At 50.1% G+C, this 13,434-nt stretch overlaps 8 protein-coding genes across 8 annotated transcripts; 2 read left to right on the forward strand and 6 right to left on the reverse strand.

Annotated features, from left to right (window-relative positions):
* Nucleotides 1–25: 25 nt before the first annotated feature.
* On the reverse strand, nt 26–3,511 carry BT62DRAFT_958767 (uncharacterized protein). Its single transcript, XM_043188472.1, has 14 exons — nt 3,366–3,511; nt 3,285–3,317; nt 3,175–3,232; nt 2,619–3,123; nt 2,117–2,564; nt 1,940–2,063; nt 1,860–1,894; nt 1,715–1,805; nt 1,514–1,662; nt 1,264–1,466; nt 717–1,218; nt 646–665; nt 416–590; nt 26–363 (listed from the first exon to the last, which is right to left on the reverse strand). Exons 1-14 carry the CDS (start codon nt 3,477–3,479, stop codon nt 139–141), a joined length of 2,682 nt encoding a protein of 893 aa, XP_043046252.1. The 5' UTR covers nt 3,480–3,511; the 3' UTR covers nt 26–138.
* Nucleotides 3,512–3,747: 236 nt separating this feature from the next.
* Nucleotides 3,748–4,902, reverse strand: BT62DRAFT_925293 (uncharacterized protein). The gene is made up of 5 exons (XM_043184772.1): nt 4,495–4,902; nt 4,294–4,439; nt 4,223–4,245; nt 4,066–4,176; nt 3,748–4,006 (listed from the first exon to the last, which is right to left on the reverse strand). Exons 1-5 carry the CDS (start codon nt 4,737–4,739, stop codon nt 3,836–3,838), a joined length of 696 nt encoding a protein of 231 aa, XP_043046253.1. The 5' UTR covers nt 4,740–4,902; the 3' UTR covers nt 3,748–3,835.
* A 53-nt stretch (nt 4,903–4,955) lies between these two features.
* BT62DRAFT_880339 (winged helix DNA-binding domain-containing protein) lies at nt 4,956–5,705 on the forward strand (the record flags this gene model as incomplete). The annotated part of the gene is made up of 1 exon (XM_043182624.1): nt 4,956–5,705. One exon carries the CDS (start codon nt 4,956–4,958, stop codon nt 5,703–5,705), a length of 750 nt encoding a protein of 249 aa, XP_043046254.1.
* Nucleotides 5,706–5,719: 14 nt separating this feature from the next.
* On the reverse strand, nt 5,720–7,449 carry BT62DRAFT_958772 (uncharacterized protein; the record flags this gene model as incomplete). The annotated part of the gene is made up of 3 exons (XM_043188473.1): nt 6,908–7,449; nt 6,382–6,859; nt 5,720–6,342 (listed from the first exon to the last, which is right to left on the reverse strand). The coding sequence occupies exons 1-3, from the start codon at nt 7,283–7,285 to the stop codon at nt 5,720–5,722; spliced, it is 1,479 nt and encodes a 492-aa protein (XP_043046255.1). The 5' UTR covers nt 7,286–7,449.
* An 86-nt stretch (nt 7,450–7,535) lies between these two features.
* Nucleotides 7,536–9,999, reverse strand: BT62DRAFT_983691 (glutamate decarboxylase; the record flags this gene model as incomplete). The annotated part of the gene is made up of 17 exons (XM_043189809.1): nt 9,965–9,999; nt 9,881–9,916; nt 9,715–9,828; nt 9,607–9,658; nt 9,450–9,548; nt 9,371–9,394; nt 9,304–9,321; nt 9,089–9,251; nt 8,862–9,037; nt 8,721–8,813; nt 8,627–8,667; nt 8,526–8,578; nt 8,120–8,474; nt 7,957–8,069; nt 7,820–7,904; nt 7,744–7,770; nt 7,536–7,688 (listed from the first exon to the last, which is right to left on the reverse strand). Exons 1-17 carry the CDS (start codon nt 9,974–9,976, stop codon nt 7,536–7,538), a joined length of 1,614 nt encoding a protein of 537 aa, XP_043046256.1. The 5' UTR covers nt 9,977–9,999.
* A 390-nt stretch (nt 10,000–10,389) lies between these two features.
* BT62DRAFT_925297 (uncharacterized protein) lies at nt 10,390–11,093 on the reverse strand. The gene is made up of 2 exons (XM_043184773.1): nt 10,804–11,093; nt 10,390–10,755 (listed from the first exon to the last, which is right to left on the reverse strand). The coding sequence occupies exons 1-2, from the start codon at nt 10,877–10,879 to the stop codon at nt 10,478–10,480; spliced, it is 354 nt and encodes a 117-aa protein (XP_043046257.1). The 5' UTR covers nt 10,880–11,093; the 3' UTR covers nt 10,390–10,477.
* Nucleotides 11,094–11,148: 55 nt separating this feature from the next.
* On the forward strand, nt 11,149–12,711 carry BT62DRAFT_983693 (uncharacterized protein). Its single transcript, XM_043189810.1, has 2 exons — nt 11,149–11,924; nt 11,979–12,711. The coding sequence occupies exons 1-2, from the start codon at nt 11,269–11,271 to the stop codon at nt 12,283–12,285; spliced, it is 963 nt and encodes a 320-aa protein (XP_043046258.1). The 5' UTR covers nt 11,149–11,268; the 3' UTR covers nt 12,286–12,711.
* Nucleotides 12,543–13,431, reverse strand: BT62DRAFT_1070483 (uncharacterized protein). The gene is made up of 2 exons (XM_043178665.1): nt 13,135–13,431; nt 12,543–13,083 (listed from the first exon to the last, which is right to left on the reverse strand). Exons 1-2 carry the CDS (start codon nt 13,417–13,419, stop codon nt 12,718–12,720), a joined length of 651 nt encoding a protein of 216 aa, XP_043046259.1. The 5' UTR covers nt 13,420–13,431; the 3' UTR covers nt 12,543–12,717.
* Nucleotides 13,432–13,434: the final 3 nt, after the last annotated feature.

The following is a 13,434-nucleotide window of genomic DNA, read 5'->3' on the forward strand; positions in this document are numbered from 1 at the left end:
TTATCAAAGGGAGAAATGATGATGGTGCCCATAGAAAGCGTTATTTGCACAAGAGGAAAGCAGAAAACAATGACGCATAATTTATGAAATCCTCCATAACAGACATAGATATATAAGCCCAACCTGCTCGGATTTCCCTCACCGCTGCCGTGATGCTATAGCAGTATCCGAGTTCGTCCGCCCCAAGAGACCACCAACAACATTGGATACAGTTTCAGTGATCTGACGCTGCTGAATCTGCGAGTGCTTTACGTAGAACAGACGGACACTCGTCGAGTTCCATACTCCTAAAGGAGTCATGGCTCGAACGTAGATTTCTCCCCATATTAAAGAAGTCAGCCATACGATGGAAGCATCTGACCACTGTTCGTACAATAAGAAAGACTGGGACTAACAGAAAGGAAAAGAAATTTACCAGGAATTTCCGAGGCGTTAAGGGATTAACAGGAGGTAACACGTCCTTCAGAGTTACTGACCCTAAGAATTCCAAGACCGTAGACGTCGAATTAGCTTTGTGCCGTGATGCTTGAAGTTCTTGGACTTTAGGTAAGAGCTCAGATATAATCAGCATTACCGGATCTAAGGGTAAGCTAGACGACAGGTGCATTAGTAAAAACGTCCCAATTGCTGAATGAATCAATTTACCCTTCCTGCCAAGACGATACCTGCTGAACACGCGTCAGAAATAATTGTCGATTGTTGCGGGAAACACAAACCCAATCATGAGTAGGTATAAAGCCGTTCCTTCCAGTACCAGAAGCGGCCACCCGCTCAAGGCTGATGGTAGTATCGGATGATAGGGAACGTCTCTCCTTCATTTTACCTCGAGCCTTCTCAGACACCGACGACGCAGGATCTGCAGCCATCTCCGTTGGTATAGACTCAGCAGTCGGCGACATCGGTGGGACAACCACTGTTTCTGCATCGTGATCGGGGGAAGCCGTGACTTCCTCCAGCTCGTCTTGAGACTCGTGCGAAAGAAGCCGTTCCTTTTCACTACGCGAAACAGGCCCTTCCGCAGATTCTCTAGAAGTTTTTATAGTAGTCTTACGGCTCTGCTCCTCCTTTGCCAGCTGGACACGCCTGATTTCTCGTAATCCTTGGGAAAGCGTAAACGTTCCCAGGTCCTCAAACGTCTTATGCGATGAAATTATGCTATATATGAGATTGGGATTCTCCGCCAAATGATGGAGGATGACAGAATTGAATACCTCCAACCTGGGGAGAGTTAGGAAAATGTGCTAGTTTGTGCAAAGTACTCACATAAAGAACAGAAGTCTAGGATGACCTTCACCGGCCAAAAGAAAGAGGGGATTCGAGAAGGACGTGAACAGCTGGATCAACCTAGCACTAGACGTCACGCTCAGGTTTTTGAAATAGGGCGCCAGATTCGACAGTGCGATAATGAGGGCAGGATACAGCGAATTGAGAGACCCAGAAGTGGTTGCCACCACAGAATAAATTGCCTTTGGTATGGTAAGAACGACTGTGAGAAAAGAGGTTACTACCGTACGTTGATCATGAAATCAGCAGCAGTTCCCGGCACGCTCCATTTTGCAGGAAGTTGTATTCTGATAGGCGATGCGAATCTGTTTCCAAGTGCGGGTTCTGCTGAAAGCGTTTGAATGATGTACGAAAGTGTTCTACATAGTCCATGTTGCTCTATGACACTTTATGAGCATGTGAACCGCAACGAAGACCGAAGGAAACACACGAGGCTTGTCTTTGATTTCTAAATTGTAGCACAGAAGATGGGCCATGAGATCCGTGGCCCTGTCCATGTCCAAAACAAACGCGCGGAATTTCTGTATTTGTTGGATCAACTTGGGTCGCACCTTGATCATTGGCGAAACACTGACTTTATTGAGTTCAATCATCTTCCATAGAAATAGTACTAATACAACATTAGCATCCAGAGTCATATCAAGATGAAACTCACCGATTTCTGCGACGTAAGGTATAGATTTCCTTGCGCCGGGAAGTAAATTGTTTACGCTAGCCAACTGTTGATTCATGACGCCGAGTATACCATCCAAAATAAAGTTGAAATCCTGCGTGCGATGCTAAATCCCAAAAAAATGAGCGCAGTGTGTTCCAAGGTGGAATGAACACCCACGAGTTTCATAAGGAAATACCGGAAAGAGTTGGTCTTGGCGGTAGGAACAGACGTCTGGTTTTCCGAGGTCCCAGTGAGGACATCTCTCGCACTGCCACTCTGAAAGTCAAGAATAGCCACCAAAACCTGGAGGCACATGCCAACAAGAGTTGATCTAGGGTCTTCACCCTTGAACACGAGATGGTTGTAAGGTAGCCGCCCAGTCATGCTGGTATTGACCGAGTTCATAGATGTATTGAGAAGCGAGCACAGAATAGTGAGGACATCACGCCGGGGTGTCTTCTGAATGAGGTGGAGGGTGTACAGGGAGGGCTTCGAGAAGAGTGACGATGGCGGGACATATATCTGCCTAGAAAGGAGGACGAGGAGAAGGCGCAGAACCTCGGTCTTATTATTATCATATTGGCTGTTGATGCCGAGGTCCACTGTCGATCCAATACCCTTTTCCCTTGGTGTATTTCAGCGGGAGAGAACGACTCTGGTGGGAAAGCGTAACAAATACCAAATGACATAGTTAATCTTGTGGTGGTCAACTTGAATTTTGGTCGGCAGTGTGAATCCGCAACAGAACAAGAGATCTATGATGCAGCTGAACAGCTTCTCCCCCAACGAGGGCATCGTTTTCGTCGGTCTCGGTGGTGTGCTCTCGGCTTCGTCCTCGCTATCGTCCTCGTCCTCAATCACAAACTGGGAGGTCCCTTCGTCCAGGGACTGCTTAACTTCCTGTCTCTTCCAAAGGACCTCAAGCTCAAACACACTCGACTCACCTTCCACCTCAAAGACCACTGGCAAGACGCGCTGCAAGACGCGAAGACAATTTAATACTTCCTTTGTCGTGTTACGGTCGGCGGACCCAGTGGCGTTTATGAACGACGATGCAAGTGCGGTGACAGACGCATTGGAAGCGGGGGGGAAGGTGTGGTCCGAGACGAGGTTGAAGAGTCGAGAGGTGACCACACGAATGAGGGTCGCGATGTTCTCTGGAGCATCTAGAAGGGCCCGTCGGACTATATAGGTAGTGAGCGATGAAATTTGTAGGTTAAGCAGCTTTCCAATACCGTCGTTTGGTGTAATAAGAGAGAACACTTCTGACGCAGAGTCGAAGAGGCTGATATACTGCATCCTTCTACTGAGTTCATTGTCAAGAATTAGGATAAGCGGCACCTACCTGGTCCCAGTAGGTATCGCTCTCCGGTATATTCTAAGCAACATAAACTCGAGTCCTGGTAGCTATTGAAACCAGACTCACCCGCACTGTCGCCAATTTGGAGAGACCGCCTGGCTGGCTGCGGAATCCGAGCTTTTTCTCGTCAGGAAGCAGGCCAAACGGTGACGCGAGCTTCTGGGGTATCCTGGAGAACATGTCGACCGCAGCGTCGAACGTGGAAGCAAGTCAAGGAGTTTTGCACAGCCACTTGCTGATCATTCCCTTGATGCGAGGATTTATTTATTTATTTAATTTAAAGGTTAAATCAAATCCGAGCGATGAAAAACGCGGTTGCAGCATTTTGTCATGAGAATAGAAGCAGGAGAAGCCGAGGAATGTGACCCCTTGGTGAGTCCATTTTGCCCCGAGATTACCGAAACGCCTGACATGCTACCCCCGTCCTTTGGTCTGGAAGGTGGCTAACTGAGAAACCGCAAAGAAAAAATGCTATTGTCAACGTCCAAAGCAAAGAATCGCTACGAAAAAGTACATGGTTCTAAGTACGGTATCTACTAAAGTGCGAGGACAATTACGGCGCCCAATACTGCAAGAGGAACACTAGCAAGGAGCTTCAAGGCTGACGACGATTGAGACGAGGTCGCCGTCGTAGAGGCGGACATGGAGGTAGGTGCAGCAGTGGCAATGCCATTGACACCACCAGTGACCGCTCCATTATCCTTTTCCTAATGGCAATAGTTAGAACTAGGGGCGGGAGGGGGAGGAAATGGGGGATAGTTAGTACCTGAACTTCAGAGCTACCGATGCTCAAGGCAGCAGCTCGGAAGCTGTCGTAGGTGTTGCCGGTGGGCGGGGCATTGACTGAGCCCACCATGCCCATACCGCAATGTCCTAGCTAGGGGAGTGTTAGCTTGGTGCTGTGAGATAAAAGTAGGACAAACCTGCTTGCAATGGAACCAGATGGCTACAAGGGCTGAGAAAGGGAATAGTATGTACATAAGAGGGGACCTACGCTGTGTATCGTCGGTGATGTTGATGGAAAACTGAGTTCCTGCAGTGAGACCAGAGTCGAACCCGCCAGGGGACGAGCCGTTGGCCGCGAGAAAGGTGCAGGGAGCAGCAAATGAGGACTGGGTGACAGAGTGGGTCAGACCGTTACTACAGCAGAGTCAGACCACGGGAAGGGAAGAAGAAGAAAAAAAAAAAGAAAGACTTTGGGAAGAAGAATGTGACCAGGGTTCCGTTTGAAGCGGTAACATTGGCGGGGTGAAAGACAAAGCCCTCGTTGAAGGCGACGTCGACGTTGACGTGACCGGGAGTGTCTGCTGGAGCTGAGGGAGCAGCAGCAGCAGAAGCAGAGGTGGTGGTAGCAGGAGAACCTGCACCGCCGCCATAGAGCTGAGCAGAGACAAGAGAGCCGAGGGAGAGGAAGAGGGAGGATTGAATGAGGCAGAACATTACTAGGGAATACCACGCTGGCTGTCAGTTTTAAGTGATCCATGAGATAATGCACAGCCAGAAGATGGTGTAGAGCCAATAGTGAGTGAGATGCGTGTAAAGTAGGACTACTTTTTAGTAGGAGTGGGTGTAGAATTCGAGACCAAAAGCAGAACATTGTCTAAATTTAGAGGGAAAAGAGGCGTGGAGATTTCTGACCAAAAGCAGTCAGTTGGCATGCATCGTCGAGGAGGAGGGATCGCGGCACTGCAGCGTCAAGAACAATCACAACGGTCGTTCGTTGAACTTTCGCACGCCCTTTCAGAGTCGCAGGTAGATCACCTCCACGCTCAGCTCACTCACTTTCGTACCGCCCTCGCCCGCTTCGCCGCCACTCACCGCCATTCCATCCGTCGGGATCCCGCCTTCCGCCATGCTTTCCAGCAGATGTGCTCCTCTATCGGTGTAGACCCCCTCGCTGGCCCGCGAAAGGGCGGTTGGTGGGCAGAGATGCTGGGCATGGCTGACTGGCAGCACGAGCTCGGCGTACAGATCGTCGACGTCTGCGTAACCACCCGCGACCGCAACGGTGGCCTCATTGACATCGCAGAGCTCATCAGGCTCGTCACCAAGCTCAGAGGCCTCGCAGACGGCGCCATCGATGAAGACGATGTCATCCGGAGCATCAAGACTCTCCAGCCCCTCGGCGCAGGCTACCACGTCGTCGATATTGCAGGTCGCAAGATGGTCCGCAGCGTCGTCAAGGAGCTCGACCACGACCAGACCGTCATCCTCGCCATCGCCACACAGCTTGGAGGCAGGATCGTACCAGATGTCCTGATAGAGCGCGCCTCCTGGTCTCATGATCGGGCCGCTGCTGCTCTCGAGAATATGCTCACCAGGGACGGTCTCTGTTGGGTCGACGACCAGGACGAGCTGTCTGGTAGAGCCTACTGGGTTCCATCTGCAATCAAGTGGGACGAATAATGTACACAATAGTATCAAGTCATTCCATGCGCCCAAAATCTCACCGTCTTCACTTCCAGGCTCTGTACATTCACCAGTACCACCGTTCCCGTCCTCACAAATTCAGGAACAAGCACCAGTCGACAACGTCTTCCTTCCTCTGTCACCAGCTTCGTCCCAAACTTTTTCTGTCCCCCTACAATATACAAATCCGGCGTTTCTCTCATAATAAACGGATCTGCCCCAAAGTACGGATGGCACCACAGCGTATCCGGTGCTGTAGGTGCCATGTGTCTCCAGCTAAGTGTCGATGCTAGAATAGATAGCCGCGTGCTCGGTGGGCAAGGCAGGTACTTGAACATGTCGTTCAACGGTTGCCCCGAGTTCACCAGCATCGTCCGTGTCACTCCTTTGCTACTTCCAATACGCATATACGTTGGATTCGTCTCGCATCTGAAGGATGGTAGTGATGCCACCGGTCCTAACATGGCCCGTGGAAACGGCTGTTGAGGTAGGATCGTTCCCGAGGGATCCGTTTCACCCGGTAGAATATGGATAGGCATTACCCGTCCGATATCGTACAAGTGGCCAGCAAGTGTTTGCGTCGGATGGGGCGAAAACGTAGTCGTATCGTAGTTGTACTTGCTCCGCTGTATTTCTTATTTAGAACAGATATTTTTGTACATGGAAATAGCACTTGCCGATTTCTTCTCATCCCCTTCAGCAGTGGGCTCGCCTTTGACGGGAATCACCACCGGTGCCAGTGAATTCCCTGCAATCACAAGTCGAGATATACGAGCCGCTGATGCCTGGTCTTCAATACCGCCCTCCTCTCCCGTGAGATACTCTACGAGCATCTGCAGCGATACGTCCGGTAATGAAGGCGAGCCGATGCTGAGACCAGACACTACCGCTATCCATTCGTCGGCACCATCTAGCACCATCATATCCTCATCCTCAGACTGGGGAGGCAGTCCAGGATAACATAGATCCACTACTTCGAACTCTCCGTTGGGCGTCTCCACTCCGAGCGCACCTACAACAACACCAGTCACTAGCCGCGCTGCCTTGACGCGGTCGCCAACGAGTTTTAACCGTCCAGACTCGTCTTCGAGCAGAACGCTGTCTTCTGGTGAGCAATATTTTGGAGGTGGTGGGGGCGGGGGTATGGAATGCTAAAACGACGTCAGCTCCGTAACCGTAGCAAGGAAATCATTGCTTACATCCTGGGCAAGGTCCTCCAAGACATTCGGCTTCAGTGGCATGTCCATGTACACCGTGCCGACGACATAGCATAGTTGCGATTTGACGACCTCGAGGACGCGTCGGACGAGACAGGGGTTTCCTGCACCAGCCATTAAAATAAAACACCATTCAGCCACAGTCGGACAATACACACCTTCGACACTCGCCCACCGTCTCAGCGCCCTTTCCTCCACGGCCTTTCGCAGTTCGTTCAGTCGGGTAAAATAGATGTTGGAGTATTGGTGCTTGTAGGACTTGTTGGCATCGCCGATTCGAAATGAGGGCGTCGCGTCGGTAGGGTCGAGGATGGAATTCGTACTCCGGCAGGGCGTTGTGGGGACCGGTCTGAAAGACATCAATTGTGCCCTTGCTTTAATCGTGGATGCACTTACAGGTCGTCGATTTTCACTTTGCCCATGTTACGAGGTGATGGCAGGAGTCAAGACACGACGCGATGTTTGTCCTCGCTATTTTCTGGCCCGAACTCCACGAGCCTATCTCAAAAAAATAAAAATAACGGATTCAAATAACACTGAATTTTGCTTCTTCATATCGTACACATTTCAACTATCAAGTACTTGCACCACACCTCGTTCTGTTATGTCATTAGCAAGGCTTTGCGTAGGTGCCATTTGATTCGCTTCCAGCTCCCTCGTCCAAGGTTCCATGCTTTTGTTCCGTCTTACCAAATGCATACTCCAATGCGCTGAGAGCATGCGCTGGACTATCCTTCTTCATGAGATTTTCGGTGATTTCAACCTGCCCGATTCAAATATCAGCCTGATCCAAAGAATATAGTAACGTGTACGCTTACGACGTCAGTGACAAGACCCTCAACAAGCTTGGACAAATTTAAACTTTGTAGATGGATAAACGACCGGTTTACGTACCGTAGCAGTCATGCTGTCGCGAACGACAACACGAAGGATTTGGACATTCTCCAGGTTGGGAGCAAGTTCGTAGTTGGGAACAATCCTAGAGCAAAGTAAAAAAAAAATGTTTGGGACCATTACATTCCAAGACCTACCATCCTTTCGCACGCAGGAGGGTTTGAATCCAGCGCTGTTGAATATCGGGATACCGCTTTTGGAACTCATCCGTGAAGCGGAACGACACTACAGGAAGTCCTGGGATGTAATTCTATCCAAGCGTCAGGCACGTACATCATCCAAATTGCAAAATAGACGTACCTCTACTTTGCTATCGGTGCCGACAGCGTGCTTTCCAGTGGTCTGTACATTAGGAGCGATCCTGTGGATATCACTCAGGACAGTGTAGTACCCGCTATTCTCCAATGCTCGACTGAGAAGTCGAGCATTTTCCAGGTCGTTCAGTGCGATGGTTCTGTAGCCTTCAAATCCGAGATGAATGAAATTGAAGTACTGCGCAATGATATGTGCAGCCGGGCGGGAAAAGTTAAGGGAGAAGGAGTATTCGACCGATCCCAGGTAGTGAAGCTCAAAGATGAGATCTTTAGGCAGATGGGCCTTGTCTCGCCATACAACAAACCCAACTCCGCAGTAGACACGGCCAAACTTGTGACCGCTGTTTATAAATAGTAAGCGGAACCACTCGACATACCAGCGTCGCACTCACGAGGTGTTGATAGACACAACTCGGGGAATTCTGAAGTCCCACACCAGCTGCGGCTATAACACTATAAGCAAGATGGAGGAAACGAAATACAGCTTCCTCACCGTCGCGAATGGTGCAACGAATCCGCCAGACGCCCCATCAACTAGAGGCTGTGTTATTTCTAGATTCAATCGTGCTATTGTTGTCGCGACATACCATGAATGGGAACGGAATTCCCAGTCTCTGCTTCGTATTTGTCTAGAAGATCTGCCATTTCTTTGACGGGTTCATAGTGCCCGGTATAGGTGCCTACAAACGGGTCAGCAGCAGAGTCACGACACTATAATTAGGTCTTACTTCCTAGAATGACGTAAACGCCAATAGTATTCTCGTCGACGTATTGCATTGCAGCCTTCGGGTCAAGTCTGTAGCTGCTCTCGACGGAAACAGGGACGAGACGACATTCGACTTCAAAGTAACGAGCGAACTTTTCAAGTGCAACTTGTGCGTTGGCCCCCATGACGATGTTAGGGCTGTCAGATCGATCAATGATCGCGTTTCCATTTCGAAAGTGACGCGCCTACCCAGGCTCATGAATGCTCTTTCCGGCAGCTCTGCGCTTCGCTTGCCAGATACGCTTCATGGCCAGACCTCCAAGTTGAATAGCTTCAGAAGAACCTGTTGTCGCGGTCCCAATAGCCTGCTTCGCCGAAGGAGCATGCCATAGACTGGCGAGTATGGAAATGCCTTTGGTCACAGGTTTATCAAACAGATGTGAACGCCTGAGAAGAGGACTTACATCGGGTGTGCAGAAGCTCTGGAAGTTGTGATCAGTGAACGTGAAAAGGAAGAGGGGAAGCACGTACGAGTTGCGGGATATTCATCGCAGTCTTGGTCCACACATATCAGAAACTAGCATATGCCCAGATCCAAAGCGAAACATACCTATCAGATTCTTGTTGATGTTCTCTTGGATGAGCTTGTCGGCAGGAGAGGGCATCCAAGTCGAAACAAAGGATGCCAAATTCAACACGGGGTTTCCATCTGGCGGAATGCATCGTTAGCGCTAAGGCCAGAAAGGTAGCAACGAAGTATACGTCACCTAGCGTGAGCTCATCATGAACAAGCTGATAAGCTGATTCGGCATCCAGTCCCTGCAATAGTTCAAGGGTCAGCAAATATAGCGCAGCAGCAACGAGGTCCAATGTGCCTTGGAAGCAAGATGATACTTTGGGATGGGATTGGTACCATATCGCGCGCCGTACGAGTGCTGAACGAGGTCTGGTTTTGTATGTGTCAGCGAATGAACATGAGACTTTTTATCCTAGGAATCGATGAGCGCGCCGCGAGATGAAGAAAGGACGACATCGGCATACGTGAGATTGCTGGACGAGGTGCTCCGGGTTGACGTGCTAGGAAAGGGATGAGAAGCTGGGTTAGGTGTGGGTGAGAGCACGGACCTTGGTGAGCATGATGGGAAGAAAGAAAGGGAGATTGGATGCATTTCGGTAACGAGGGTCTTATATGTAGGCGATTCACCAGAAATAGAGCTCACGTGAAATTGATGAGGTCATGCGTATGATGCAAACGATAATACATTTACGGGTAGACAAGGCGACATTTACATTTACTTAAACCGAGTCCTGACCTAGATTACCTCTCTCCCCTGCAGCTCCTCGGACTGCCCCCCACTTATTCCTAGCACCGTGGCATCTCCTGGTGTACTAGCATATGCTTCCTGACCGCAGCCCCCATCCTCCCTCACGCGTAAAGGGAAGCTCTGCACTTGAGGCAGCTTGTACGAAAAATAAAGTTCTTGGGTGGTGGGTGGCACAGGCATGCGGAGGAAGAGGCAGGTGGTTGAATCGGAAATCAAACAGTACCCTGAAGCATGAATTGAAATCACGTACACTCATCGATTGTCAGCGTGCCAGAGATCAGGATTGGCCCCAACAGCGGGCAAAAGAGCAGTATCATTTTCCAAAAGGCTGGATTATGCGCGCCCACCGGATGGGAACGACTCGAGGGAATAAGACTGCAGCAGTTATAAAGCTCTTGAGAAGTCCCATAGTAGTGGTGAGGAGATCGTTTGTCAGCAAAGTTGAAAGAGACAGCAGAAGAGGGGCAAAGAATGCAATCAGAGCAGCTGCGTAGATGGGTATGATTTCTGTACGAAAAGGATATGCAAGTTGTGGGTACACAACTTGACCGTCTTGGAAATATACTGGGAAAGATCTGCTGGGTGCAGAAGCTGTAATACTCGATGGGCCAATGCACGACGAAAACTTGAAAGACATACAAGCTTCATATATTCCAAGGCCCAGGGCACCCATCAGGGCATGGTGATGAGATCCTCGCCACGTAGCCTGAGCCATATGCCAAGGTGGAATACTGGTTGATGCATAGTAAAAGGATGCGACTTTACATTATGTAGATGGACTCCAGTGGGGAGAAGCAAGGGAGGAGACCAGACAAGACCAGACAGGACATTTCACACTTCAAGCAATGGTGGGCTAGCATCGTGATAAACAAGTCAAGTAAGTCAATAAACAAGCAGCAAGGTATTAGACCAAGTTCAGCCAGTTCCACTAACAAGAGTCTGAGAACAATGGGAGTGGCTGTGCATCTGCTTGTACTCGTTAGGCACAGCAGCTTGGACCTTCTGAATAATAAGTCAAGTAAAGAGAACTTGCACTCCCTCTCTATTCTCTTTGCTATCACATCCTTACAACTCACACCGTGCAAATCTGCTTACTCGAACGTGATGCTCGACTCTTCCCCAGTGGCATTGCCTCCAGTGCCTCGCCCACTGAAGCGGTCGTCGTCGACGGCGTCGCTCCCTACGCCTCCCCGTACCCACCACAAAAGGCGTACAGCGCGCTCCAAGGCATTTTCTGGGGAAAGTGATGGAGGTGATACTGCTGATAGTGGCGATCAAGTCGTACGGTTGAACAAGAAGCGGCGCATCAGCGACATCCAGGAGGAAGAGGAGGAAGACTTCGACGACGAAGACATCTTTTGGGCTGGTGGGAAGAGCACAAAGGCAGCAGGAAGCTCGTCCGAGACCAAGAGCGCTTCAGTAATACGACGATCAGAGTCGCCTGTTGGTTCTCCTCTACCGTTGCTCTTCCGCAAAAGAGAACGAGCACAGTCGACCTCTTCCCTTGTCTCACCGCCGCCTTCATTCCGAAAGGCCAAGACTGCACCTGCAAAGGGCCCCCTTTTTCTGTCGGCGAGTCCAAGCAACACGTCACCACCACGGACCCCAAAAAACAAAGCTCAGTGCCCCATCCGAGATCCTTCCAACAACCCTTTCCTGGATTCACCTGGTGGCCTCGACGATGCTAGTGACAACGACGATGATACTACGTCGTTGTCCGAGCGGCCTTATGAAGAAAAGCCTACCGTTACATTCGTTTAGTAAGCAACTCCTGCAGCCCCTCACTATTCGCGTTATTGACTTTACACGTCCAGTCGCGGCGTTCGAAAGACGTTTCCAAACCCCTACTATGATCCCGTCAAGAAAGGCCCCGTGTCTCCCACTCCCAATTCTCTGCTTCCACCGGAGCACATCGACTTCTCCCCCGACCTAAGGTGCCCTCCCAAAGTCCTGTTCCCTAAAAAGAAACACCGGAAAAGTACCAAAGTCGGCACAAGCAAGGCATCCGCTGTGCTTTCTGACGTGTTTGCAGATGATAGCGAGAGCGAGGTCTCGCTTGAGGTCCAACCCACCAAGCTGTTTGCTGATGAGTTGAAGGCCACAGAACGATCCAAGCGGTAGATGTTGGCCCATGAATCAAATGCTCTTTGGCATTGAGTTGTAGCATCGTTCACGCTGCTGATTCCTTTCTCTATCTACCCCTCACTGACTGTTTTCTTCCAATCTTCTCTGCATCGCTTTGTCACGTCTTTTTGTGAGTGTCCCACTCGTTATTTTTGTTCTCTCATCGCTGTTTTTTCCTCGAGTCATCTTTCTTGTACATGTTCAAGTATTGTTTTGCGACACCCTTTTTATGAATATCTGCGACACCTATTTCTCTACATCCTATCCGCGTCCAATGCCATTTTCAATAATCCATTTCACATTCTCTAGATAGTTTGTTGTTGACAATGACATTCTTAAAATTTGGCACGAGATGTTTCAACCATAACATAACATACAATAGTCGATAACGGCGAGCTGGATGCAATCCGTCAAAGGCGACGTACAGAATCAGTCATCTTCATGTATCGTGATCTTGGGGCCGTCTAGTACCTGTGGCAAACTTAAAGGGACATCCTGTGAGACGTCCTGGGGCTCTCGCTCTGGGACGGGCCCAGTATCATCGCTGTCTTCGTCGCTGTCTTTGCCTGGCTTCCGAAATACCAGTTCCTTCCCATTGACGAGCCGCCGCTTCTTTATGGGCACGTCGTTGGCAACGTCGTCCCCACCTTTTCCCGGTGATTCCGTCCTTGGAGCCCCATGCGTCTTTGACCTCTCCTTCTTTTTCTGCCGCTTCGCACGGTTTTTAGCAGTCTTAGCCGCCGTTACCGCCTCAGCCTCTCGTCGTCGTCTCTCAAAATTTGCTTCATCTGTTTCCTATGCCACGCAGATAAGATTGGTCAACCTCGTCAGGGCAAAGACACGCACTTTCTGCACGGTTTCTTCAAGGAGCTTTAGTCTTTCATATTCCCGCCGCCTACTGGCCTTGTAGACGTGGAACTCTCCACTTCCTGCTCCGGCGCTGGACCCCTGCACGTTCTTCATCATTTCTCGGGCTGGACGAATTGTTTTTTCCTTCGGAGGCGGAGGAACATATGCGGCCTTTGTGGGATCTTTGAGTAGCTTGTCCAGCTGCATACGCTGCTTTTCGATGGCGGTCATAGCATGCCTGTTGACTGCAGGCCCTGAGCTGGACGCGGCAGGTGTAGTCATCGTTCAAGGAGAAGG

This window comes from Guyanagaster necrorhizus, assembly GCF_019112545.1.
Source record: "Guyanagaster necrorhizus MCA 3950 unplaced genomic scaffold BT62scaffold_1, whole genome shotgun sequence".
Lineage (NCBI taxonomy): Eukaryota > Fungi > Basidiomycota > Agaricomycetes > Agaricales > Physalacriaceae > Guyanagaster > Guyanagaster necrorhizus.